Raw genomic sequence first — 12,537 nt, forward strand, 5'->3', positions numbered from 1 at the left:
AGGACTTTTCACTCCTGGGACGTGTCAGGTGCTCGCTGATCTCCATCCTCACCCCTCATACCCTGAGTCGTGTTGTGCACGTTTTGCTGACACTCGGGCCAGTCAAGTCATCAGCCTCGATCACACCCTAGAGAAGCAGCAGCAGAGGCCCAGAGACGCCCCAGATCCTCCCCAGCATCGCCGCCCACTCTGCTCTTTGCCTCAGGGATGACTTCCGCCTCCATCTCTTCACACACACCTCACCTCTTGAAGGCCTGGCCCAGGACTTCCCTTCTCTGATGGAAGCCCCCCTCCTGCACATCCCGCCCACCAGACGATGTGCTCTTTAAACTGACCACCTTCCACACTTGGTCAACACATACATGCCAGGAGCCAGGCAACCAGGACAGAGAGATAAGACATTATTTGTTTCAAGCTTTTTAAAAGAAAAAAAATCCTATCGGGAAATAAGTCCTAGTGCCGTACCGTGCTGCGCTGAGTATGGTGGGAGCAGGCCAGGGTAAGAGGAGGGGAGGGGGCTTCCAGCAGGAGGAGCAGCAGGAAGAGGAGCACAGGGGCTGCTGAGAAGGACCAGGAGGAGGAGAGGCCCTGGCAACTCCGCACGAGCACCTGAGCTTCGAGGAAAGAACGAGCAGCGGACAGAGGACGGGCTGGAACGAGGAGGACGGCCTGACACTCAGGCAGTCCCATCCATCCGGGCCCGTGGCACAGCCGCATGGACCGGCCACCAACAATGCTGTGTGGAGCGCACAAGTGGGCTCAGCCTCCTCCAAACGAGGGGCCAGCTGCCTGCACATGTCCACCTCTCTGAATCCATCATGATTCCAAGTTCCTAAACTTGACAGGACAGTGTTAACTGGTTAAATTCTGCCTCCACACATCCCCAAACTGAAAAGGGCACCTTGAACCCACCCCAGAGTCTCTGAGATGGAAAGACTGGGAGGCGTCCTTACAAAACGGGTAAAAGTCACCACTGTCGCTTGAACACGGACACATTTCCTCTTCGACAACATCTATAAAACAAGACATGGGACTTCCCTGGTGGCGCAGTGGTTAAGAATCTGCCTGCCAATGCAGGGGACACAGGTTCGAGCCCTGGTCCGGAAAGATCCCACATGCCGTGGAGCAACTAAGCCGGTGCACCACAACTACTGAGCCTGTGCACTAGAGCCCGCGAGCCACAACTACTGAGCCCGCGAGCCACAACTACTGAGCCCGTGCTCTAGAGCCCACGAGCCACAACTACTGAAGGCCGTGCACCTAGAGCCTGTGCTCTGCAATAAGAGAAGCCACCACAATGAGAAGCCCATGCACCACAATAAAGAGTAGCCCCTGCTCGCCGCCAACTAGAGAAAGCCCACTTGCAGCAATGAAGACCCAATGCAGCCAAAAATAAATTAATTAATTAATTAATTAAAAAACAAGACACACCACGCTTTGGTCTCACACAATCAGTGAGCAGCTCACCACTTTCCTTGAAGCTCAGATCTCTCCTTCTAGGAGAAAGGAAGGGAGAGGGGGTTGGGGGACGAATGGTATTTCCCTTTCATCCACAAACCCAGGCCCCTGGAACCCATCCACACTCCTGGGGAGCTTACCTTCTCGCAAGGGAGACAGCAATAAGCAAAATAATTAAGTATTTTTATCACGTTATACAGTAATAAACCCTATGGGAAAAAAGAGCAGAGTAAAGGGCAGCTGTGCTGGGAAGGGGGGCAGGTTGCAATTCTAAACAGGTGGTCAGGTTGGGCCTCACTGTGACAGTGACACTGAAGCAAAGACTTAGAGGAGGTCAGCCACATGTATATTTGGGTCAAGAGTGTGCCACACACAGAGAAGAGTGAAGGCTTTGTGATGGGTACGTGCCTCACGTCTGGGGATGGCGACTGCGGCACAAGCCCCGTGAACAAAGGAAAGAGAAGCGCCTGAAACTTAGGTTCAGAGTTGAGAGATCCTGTACTGATTCATTAGTCTAAACTCCTAAATCCAACTATCAGAGAATAGAGGCTTCTACTTCCGTTTTCTCGTAGCACCTACCAGCACGGTGTCATAACAATTTAGGCTAGCAAGTGGTCAAGAATTGTTTATACAATGAATTCCAGAAAATGTTCATATTCAAACTGTTAAGCTGTGGTAGAATTTTTTTAGAATGACATATCACTATTAAAACACTCTAAATGTCAACAGGAGATGAAACTACAACTGACTTGAGGAGTAAAGTAATTCAGCAAAAAACAAGAGCTCAGAAAGCTTCAGGACTTTTTAGTAGGGGCAACTGGAATCATGTGGCCAGATGAGAGAGAACAGTGAGGGAGGCGAAGGGGCGTGGGCGTGGCCCTGGGGTCTGCTCTGGCTCCATTGGTCCCCATGGCCGAAGAAGCCGCTGTGACCTGCACGGAGCAGGGCAGCCCCCGGAGGTGCGGGCCCAGGACCCGAAACCCAGCACTGATCTCCTGGGCCTCTTTCTCATCCGTTAAGAGGAAACAGCCAGACTACACTCGTCCTTCACCACTATTTCTACTGACTGACCCTCATTTATACCCTAAACGTGTCAAGTACAGAACTCCTCAAAAAGTCCTATTTTATCTTAAAAATTTACAGAAACTTAAAAATTCTACTTTGCTATGTATCTGTATTTTAATATATCAACCACTCCTTCCCCCAATGCCCGTTCTGAGTACAATGGATGGTCCTGGAGGATGTGCCCGGCTTCCTCACTGACTTAAGGGCTCTCCCTGCAGCCCCGGCGCAGCTCCAACACCAGAGCTGTCCACATGACGCGGTGGCTACAGGTGGGGCCTGCCGTGACGAGGCTCCAGCCCGCCCAGCGCCCAGGCCTCAGCCATCGGCATGGCCAGGGACCCTGACAAGTTCACTGCATCCCACCCCCGCCTCGCACAGTGCCCTACCCAGGACCCGATTCAGGAAGGCTGTGAAATCCAGAAACCTGGAAAAACACTGGAATAACCCTCAGACCTGATCCCCGTCTCTTCTTTTGCAGGCATCACTCGTGTGGAGCGGTTTTATCGCGTGTGCAAACTCATGCACCCACCACCACAAGCTCCTCTGTGCCCCCTTCAGAGTCTCTCTTCCCCGGCCCCGTCCTGACCCAGTGATCTGCCCTCTCCCGTAACGGCGGCACCATTCCCAGAACGCTGTATAAATGGAATCACGCAGGAGGTAACCTTGAGACTGGACTCTGCTCAGTGGGAGTCCTCTGGGGCCCACCCAAGCTGCTGCAGGGCACGGGGAGCTTCCCACAGCAGGAACAAAAGAATCACGGTGTGTTGACCACTTACCCACTGATGGACACTTGGGTCGTTTCCAATTTGGAGCTCTTACAAACAAAGCTGCTCTGAACACCCATGTTCACATTTCTGTGTGGACATAAGATCACAATTCTCGGAGATAAATGTCCAGTAGTGCAGCGGCTGCGTCATATAAGGTAATCAAGAAGCTGCCACACCATGTTCCAGAGCAGCCGCACCATCCACCGTCCTCTGTTCTCCCCGCTGTGTAGGAGATCCAGCTTCTCCACATCCTTGGAGTCTGCAGCCCTGTCATTTCAACTCCTCTAGTATATGTGTCACAATCACTCACCACCATGGTTTTAATTTGCTTTTCCCTAATGGTTAGTGATGTTTTTCGTGTGCTTATGTGCCATCTACGTTCATCATCTTCTGCCCATTTCTGAACTGGACTGTTGTGGATTTTTACTGCTGTATTTTCAAAGTTCTGTATATATTCTAGATATGAGTTCTTTGTGGTTTATAAATATTTTCTCCCACTCTGTCCTCGTCTCTCCATCCTACTAACGGGGTCTTTCACAAAGCAAAAGTTTTAAATTTTGGTTTAGTCCAATTTGTTGATATTTTTTCTTTTATGGATTGTGCTTTTGATATCATGTTAAGAACTCTTCACCAAAAACTAAAAACGGAGATAGAACCAAAGGTCAAAATCCTAACAGTTAATGAGAAAACTTTTAAGTAAAAGAGCTGTCTACACAATGGATTTTGAGAATAAGTGCATTTAGTCTTTATTTTTTAATGACTTTTTAAAAATTAATTAATTAATTAATCAGTTTATTTATTTACGGCTGCGTTGGGTCTTCATTGCTATGCAAGGACCTTCTCTAGTTGTGGTGAGTGGAGGCTATTCTTCCTTGCAATGCATGGGCTTCTCATTGCAGTGGCTTCTCTTGTTGCGGAGCATGGGCTCTAGGCACACGGGCTCCAGGAGTTGTGGCACTCAGGCTCCAGTAGTCGTGGCACACGGGCTCAGTAGTTGTGGCGCATGAACTCAGCTGCTCTGTGGCATGTGGGATCTTCCTGAACCAGGGCTCGAACCCATGTCCCCTGCACTGGCAGGCACCAGGGAAGTCCCACTCTTTATTTTTAAACTTTAGATGTGATGAGGAAGAATGTTAGCAAATATTTACAGAACAGTTACCATAACATTTAAGTTATATCTATACTTATTCTGATTACTATTATACAATAGTTTTTATCTAAGTGTGCTTAGCAAGAAAGATGACAAACACATTCTTGTCATGTATAAAAATCTGTTTTCATAAATTGAAAGTCTATTGTCTTGTAATTCTGAGACTATCAAAATGTTTATTAATTACTTGTCTGTGAATTTTCTGGATTATCTATGAAGAAAAAAACCATATAATTCATAACTGTAGTGGTTTTGAAACATGCCCACAGTTCTTTGTGACAACTCTCCCCTCTTGAACCCGGATGACGTGGTACCTCGCCCTAATGAACAGAATGTGGTGCAGGTGATGTGTGACTTCAAAGGAGAGGTGACACAGGCAGTGCAGCTCCCGGCTAGACTCCAAGGATGCTCACTCCTGCAACTCAGGGGCTACCGGTGAGGAAGTCCAGGTCACATGGAGATGCCTGTGCAGGTGTTGCAGCTGACGGTTTACCACTGGGTGAGGGTCCAGGCGACCCAGCCCGGCCACCACCTGAGCTATGCTGCCTGGGAGATGGTGAGCAAGACCCGCCTGCGTCCAGTCAGCCTCCCGATTCCAGACGTGGCGAGTGACTGTTAGGGTCTGAGGGGGTTAGTTAGACAGCAGCAGTTTCCAATCCTTATGCCTTCGTTTCTTATTCTTCTCTTACTGTAGTGTCTGGGACCCAAAGTACAATGTCAAGTGGAAGTGGTACTTGTGGGCACCCTTGCCTTCTCCTCGAGTTTTAAGAATGTTTGTAACACATTATCATTAAGAGTGATGTGACTGTAGGTGTCCTCTCATGTTAGTTACAGAAGTTTCCTTCTGTTTCTAGTTTAATACGTTATTTGTTTTTAATCAGGAGCAAGAACTGACTTTAAATAATCTTTTTGCATCTATCGAGATATTCATATGGCTTTTTCTCCTTTGCCTTGTTACTAAGGTTAATTACATTTATAAGACTGTCTAATTCTAAGCCACCCTTACATTGCTAAAATAAACTTAATACAGACACTACTGTATTCAGTTTTCTAACCTTTCTTTAGGATTTTTACATCTACATTCATGACGTAGATACGCCTGTAACTTTTATTCCTCTCACTAAACTTTTCTGGTTTGGACATCCAAATTATCTAATAGCCTCACAAAAGGAATTGAGGAGTATTCTCTTTTTCTGTTCTCGGGAAGAGTTTTTATTATTATTAAGACACGCCTGTTGGGACTTCCCTGATGGTGCAGTGGTTAAGAATCCGCCTGCCAGTGCAGGGGACACGGGTTCGAGCCCTGGTCCAGGAAGATCCCACATACTGCGGAGCAACTAAGCCCGTGGACCACAACTACTGAAGCCTGCGCGCCTAAGAGCCTGTGCTCTGCAACAAGGGAAGCCACTGCAATGAGAAGCCCGCGCACCGCAATGGAGAGCAGCCCCCGCTTGCCGCAACGCAACTTACAGAAAGTGCCGCGCAGCAACAAAGACCCAACGCAGTCAAAAATAAATAAAATAAATAAATAAATTTATTTTAAAAAGACACACCTGTTAAAGCATCTAGTCCCAGTGTTTTCTTAGTGGAAACATTTTTTTAATTAATTTAATTTATTTAGCTGTCACAGGTCTACTTAGACTCTACTTCTCCTTTAATCTGTGTTGGTAAATTCTATTTTTCCAAGAGTCTGTTCCATTTCTTCTAACTGATCACATTTATTGCCATAATTGTTTGCAGTACTCTAGCTTTTTAATTCCTTTTACATCTGTATTGATGTTTCCCTTTTTTCTCCTAATGCTGTTTATATGCACCTGTCTCTGTCTTTCTGGGGTTTCTGTTTTGTTTTTAAATATTTACTGTATGTATGTATGTATGTATGTGTTTGTTTATTTATTTATTTAGCTGCGCTGGGTCTTAGTTGTGGCATGCAGGATCTTTGTTGTGGAATGTGGGATTTTTTTAGTTGAGGCATGTGGAATCTTTTTAGTTGAGGCATGCGGGATCTAGTTTTCTGACCAGGGATTGAACCCGGGCCACCTGCATTGGGAGCATGGAGTCTTAGCCACTGGACCACCAGGGAAGTCCCTGTCTCTCTGGTTTCTATGTTTGTTTTATTTTTCTTGCCCAATCATGCCAGTTTATTAGTCTTATCAAGGAACTAATAATTTGGTTTTGTTTGGTCCTTTGATTTCTATTCTTCTTTTATTTTTGTATTATTTCCTTTCTGCTTTTTTTGGGGGAGGCGGTTTTATTCTGTTACTTTTACTCTAAATTGGGTTAGACACTTAGCACTTTAATTTTCAGCCTTTTGTTTTAATACAAACATTTAAGACAGCATATTTTTTTGCAGTACTCTTTTTGCTGCTTTATGCAAGTTCTGATAAGTAGAATTTTACCTATTGTTCACTTTTAAGTTTCCATTATGATTTCTTCTTAACCCATGAATCATTTAGAAATCTTTAAATCTCCAAATTTATAGGAATTTTTATCTTTTTATTAATAATCTATAATTTAATTGCATTACGGTCAAAGAACATGGCCTGTAAGACAGTAATTCTTAAACTGTTTTAAGAGTTACTTCCACAGCCAATTACAAATATTCCATGTAAGTCCTAGAAGAATGTGAATTCTCTAATTGTTGGAGAATAGGTTCTATATATAACGTCTTATATATTTTTCTTATTAAATAAAGCTTAACTGTGTGGTCCAAATCTTCTACTTCTTTACTAATATTTTGCCTTAAGAAGTCTGTGAACAGGCTTCCCTGGTGGCCCAGTGGTTAAGAAACCGCCTGCCAATGTAGGGGACTCAGGTTCAAGCCCTGGTCCAGGAAGATCCCACATGCCGCGGAGAAACTAAGCCCGTGCGCCCCAACTACTGAACCTGCGCTCTAGAGTCCGCGAGTCACAACTACTGAGCCCACGCACCACAACTACTGAAGCCTGCGCGCCTAGAGCCTGTGCTCCGCAACAAGAGAAGCCACCGCATTAAGAAGCCTGCACACTGCAACGAAGAGCAGCCCCCGCTCGCCGCATCTAGAGAAAGCCCACGCGCAGCAACGAAGACACAACACAGCCAAAAATAAAAATAAATTAACCAAATAAATGAAAAAAAGTCTGTGAATATAGAATTGTCAATTTATTTCTGTAATTCTATTCATTTTTGCCTTATATACCTTGAGACTATTTTATTAGGTGAATACAAATGTCACAGCTGATACTGCCATGTGTATTCAGAGTAGCTCTGCCATTTGCTGAAATCTTTTTTTAGGAGGTGGGGAGCACAGAAAGCCTGGATGTCTTCCTTACTTCCTCCCCACCTAGCAATTTATTTAAAAAGTGTGTTTATTGAGAATCTTCTTGTTTTGTGGCAGTAAGAAACTATGGACTATCTAACCTGCCACATTACTGGAATCAGAAGTCCATGTGTTACTTTAAACACTGATGGATGAACCTTGAGGGCATTATGCTATGTGAAAGAAGCCAATCACAAAAGAAACACTATATGATTCCATTTCTATGAGGCACCCGAAGTGATCAGACTCTGAGAAAGAGGAAGTAGAATGGTGACTGCCAGGGGCTAGGGGAGGGGGTAGGGTTTCAGTCACACAAGATGACAAGAGCTGTCATACAACAATTGTGCATACAGCCAACAACACCGTGATGGACACCTAAAAACTGTTAAAAGGGTAAATTTATGGTATGTGTTTTTACCACAAAAACAAAACAAAAAACTACTCTTTCACCTCCTTTTAGATCAAATAGTAAACTGGGATTTCTACGTGCAAAGCAAATATAGTAAGGAATATTTCAAACTCTGGCAGCTGTCTCTAACAGTACAAATACAATTCTCAAAGTGATGACTACAACCTTTCTTTTCTCAACCAACCACCTTCTGGCCAATCTCTTCTACAATTACCTCATGGTTAAGTGAGACAAATAAGGCATCTTTTCAGTCATGGCAATTATACAAAGACCGTAGACTTCTTAAAATTCTTTCTATTTCAAAATACCCCTCTTTGGGACCTGCCTGGCAATTATACAAAGACTGTAGACTTGTTAAAATTCTTTCTATTTCAAAATACCCCTCTTTGGGACCTGCCTGGCTATCCAGAGAGTTAAGACTCTTGAGCTCCCAATGCAGGGGGCCTGGGTTCAATCCCTTGTCAGGAAACTAGATCCTGCATGCATGCCACAGCTCAGAAGCCCACACACCACAACGAAGATCCTGTGAGCAGCAACTAAGACCCGGCACAGCCAAAATAAATAAATAAATAAATATTAGAGGAAAAAAAACACCCCACAAAATACCCCTCTTTGAATATGTACCTCATATTCATACCTTCAAATGTAGTTTCAAGCTGGGCATATAAGAATCACGTAAGGAGTTTGTTTAAAAATATATTTCCAGACTTGATGAATCAAAATCTAGAAAGATCTGTGATTCTGAATTAAAAACAAACAAACGAAAAACAATTCCTTTTGATTGCTTGCAAACATGTCATTGTCTGCTTTGCACTCAGTATTATCTATGTTTATTTCCTGTATGGATGTTTAGAAATTCTTTATATGAAAAATAACTGCTGGTTTAAAAGACTATTTTAATAAAGTAAAAAAAAAAAAAATTATCTTAAAAGCCGCCCCTAACTCCTTAAGCAGAGCTGAGTGCCTCTTCTCGGCTCCACCAGCACTGTGCCATCTCCTGACACACAAAGCACAGCAGGCACGTACACACACACACACACCCCGCCCCACACTGCACGTATGTTGTTGGCAGGCAGGGCGTGTGGACTCACAGTCCTCTCAGGCACAGCACAATGGCGGACATGCAGCTGGTTTTCAATACACGTTTTCTGAACCAAGCCAACAACTGTACAGGACTCTGTATGGAAATGATCTAACGACTCTCAATCAAGAAAGGTATACCAGCATCACCTCAGGAACTTTGAAAAAATACCTATTCCCAGGTTCACCTGGATTTAGTGGAAGTCACCAGCTCCATGACCTCCTCTCCTGTATGAGGATAACACCCCGGGAAGTGGTTGTTTAGATGGTATTTGGGGGAAGAGGACTTTGAGTGAAGTCGGTCAAAGAGAGAGGAAGCCTATTCCAAACGGGAATGACATTCGAAAACTGTTAAAAACAGGGCATGTTGGTGCCAAGTGTGTCACCAAAACAAACAATTTGTAGGAAAATGGCTACAAAAGGCCTTGTGTGGTAACGCTAAAGCACTTTAACTTTTCATAAAACTGAGGAGCATGACTGAAGACAGGAGTGGAGGACAGACTTGCATCACACAAAGATTGCTCTGGATACCGTGTGGGGTTCGGACTGAGGTGGGAACAGAATAGAGACCAGTTAAGAGGCTGCTGTAATAACCCAGGCCTGAACCAAGCCAGTATGAACAGAGAACAGATTTGAAATATACTGTGGAAATGGAATTATAATTACTTAGTCACCAACCAGATGTGGGAGCTGAATGAGGGAAGAGAGGTCTGAGTTTCTAGCTGCAGCAAGTGTGCGGCTAGTGGTAGCCCTTATGAACATGGGGATAAAGCAGAAAGAACAGATTAGGGCTGGGACTGAGGGACTGTGGGGAAGGAATTCTGAGCCTGAGGTGGCTACAGCACATCAAGACAGAGAAGTGCGTAAGTGGGTCTGTAGCCGAGAATAGAGACGTAGGCTGCAGATGAGATCTGGGGTCAGAAGCAGAGAGATGGCAACTGAACTCACAGAAAATGAGGCCATTCACACAAGTAGAAGAGGGGGAGACACAGGCAGAGACAGAGCCCTGAAGACAAAGGCAACTGAGGAAGAGAAGTTCTGAAAAGGCGTGATCAGCCAGAGAAGTAACAGCAAAATCAAGAAAAATATGGACTTAGGGAAGGAAGGCATGGTTGACAATGTCGGAAGTCACAGAGGGCTAAGAAAAAACACCGATGGAAAGTCCCTCATTGCATTAGAAAACTAGAAAGCGCACAGTACTTTAGAATAAAAGTTTCAGTGGGGAGGCTGGGGTAGAACCACGGCTGAAGAACGCGTGGGTGATGAGAGTGGAGAGAGACAGGGTGGTGCACGCTTCTAAGATTCTGTGTGTGTGTGTGTGTGTGTGTGTGTGTGTGTGTGTGTGTGTGTGTGTGTATGTGTGTGTGTGTGTGTGCGCGCGTGCACATGCCTGTGTCTGTGTAGGTGACAAAGCGATAGCTGGAGTGCGATATGGGGGTTGAGGTCGGAAGAGATTGGAGCACATCTGAATAATAAGGGAAGAGAGTTATTAGAAAGAGGTTGAAGCTATGAAGAAGAGAGGTGATAGTGGAGCGTGAGGCCCATGAGGAAGCACCTGGCATCAAACACAAATGCAGCACACCAGCAGCCCTAAAGAGGATGCCTACGCTCACCCACTGAAACCAAACATGCGAATCCTCTGAGCAGTAAGGCAGCCTAATTCAATATCTGAAGGTGGGATCGATCAGAACAAAAATAAAATCACTTGATGAACACATTTTTAAAGCCCTGGTGTTATAACTGTTCACAAAACCCTATGTGTGTGTGTGTGTGTGTGTGTGTGTGTGTGTGTGCACGCGCACGCGCGCGCGCGCACGCACGTGCACATACATGCACACGCACAGCAGAATCTAAGTCCAACCACAGGGAACTGTTACATAAAGATTGACCTGCCCAAAGCCACTGTGGAAGCCACTAAAAGACTGTTCAGGACAGGAAACGTCTACAACATGCAACCACACGGGAGAAAAGCTGCAGGTCAGTGCGTGCAGGATTCCAGCTGAATTTAAAAGAATGTACATACACATTTACACAGACAAATACCAAAAGAATATAAACCCAATAGTATTTGCTTGTTTTTAAATGATGAGAGTTTTTTCTTTACACATTTCTATGTTTTAAAACTTTTAAAACTTTTCAAGTAGTAGTGAATACACACTACTTTTGTAATTCGGGGGAAAAGAATTACACCAATAAATATTTTAAGTAATACTTATAAAAGCTATGGAATAATATGAAAAGAAGTAGATATATATGACTACACATATATGATTACAATTATTTTGAAAAGAGAAAAATCATGTGTAAGAAAAAAGGCTGGTAAGAAATACATCAATTAATGTGTTGGAGGAGGAAATAATTATGGGCAATTTTCCTTCCTTCTACTATTTTATGCCTTGAAAATTTTCTTTAAAGAACATATATTACATTAGTATGAAAAAAAAATCACCATACTTACCAACCCCGACCCCAACCTTTTCCACCATGTCCCGCCTCCTACGACACACACACCCACACCCCCCACAAGTACTTACATGGGCTTACATCTCTGTATCTGTTTCGATTTCTGTTTTCTGGAAACTTGGCCACTCTATGAGGATAGTCATGGGACTCACTGCGAATTTCCTTAAAATAACAAAAATATATTTTAATATTTCTCTTAAATTTTATATAGCAAAACAGATACTTTCCCAGCCAGTATAAAATAACTTTCGGGCTTCCCTGTTGGCGCAGTGGTTGAGAGTCCACCTGCTGATGCAGGGGACACAGGTTCGTGCCCTGGTCCGGGAGGATCCCGCATGCCGCGGAGTTGCTGGGGCTGTGAGCCATGGCCACCGAGCCTGCGCATCCGGAGCCTGTGCTCCGCAGCGGAGAGGCCACAGCAGTGAGAGGCCCGGTACCGCAAAAATAAATAAATAAATAAATAAATGAATGAATGAATAACTTTCACTGAGCACTTAGTATAGGTCAAGTACTATGCAAAGCACATCATCGACGTGACCTCATTCAATTCTCATAACACCAGTGGGAAAGATTATCTTCCCCATTTTGTATGTCAGGGGTGACAGGCTTTCAGGAGTTAAATGATCTACCAAAGGTCCCACAGCTAGTGAGTGTGAGACCCCAGGACTGAACCAAGGTCCTTCAAGCAGAAGGCTCTGCTCTCATACACGTTCACTGCCCTGCCATGTTCAACACCTACAGCAACGTTAACAGTTCATGTGACAACTGATGCAAAGGAGGAAGCTAAGGTTACCACATCATACTCAAATTTCCAACTAAACTCTCTGAATATTATCTACCTATATTT

At 44.5% G+C, this 12,537-nt stretch overlaps 1 protein-coding gene and 1 long non-coding RNA gene across 6 annotated transcripts in view; both read right to left on the reverse strand.

Moving 5' to 3' along the window:
* Window positions 1-12,537, reverse strand: part of PTPN2 (protein tyrosine phosphatase non-receptor type 2) — a 76,765-nt gene that overhangs the window by 39,131 nt on the left and 25,097 nt on the right. For all 5 annotated transcript variants that reach the window (XM_004275973.4, XM_033439488.2, XM_033439487.2 and 2 more), the window contains exon 2: window positions 11,762-11,852. In XM_004275973.4, the coding sequence (XP_004276021.3) occupies window positions 11,762-11,852 (91 nt within the window). The remainder of the gene's footprint in view (window positions 1-11,761; window positions 11,853-12,537) is intronic.
* On the reverse strand, window positions 7,430-8,778 carry LOC125961308 (uncharacterized). The gene is made up of 2 exons (XR_007471855.1): window positions 8,541-8,778; window positions 7,430-8,468 (listed from the first exon to the last, which is right to left on the reverse strand). It is a non-coding gene; the product is annotated as an uncharacterized LOC125961308 (long non-coding RNA).

Source organism: Orcinus orca, chromosome 15 (assembly GCF_937001465.1).
Source record: "Orcinus orca chromosome 15, mOrcOrc1.1, whole genome shotgun sequence".
Lineage (NCBI taxonomy): Eukaryota > Metazoa > Chordata > Mammalia > Artiodactyla > Delphinidae > Orcinus > Orcinus orca.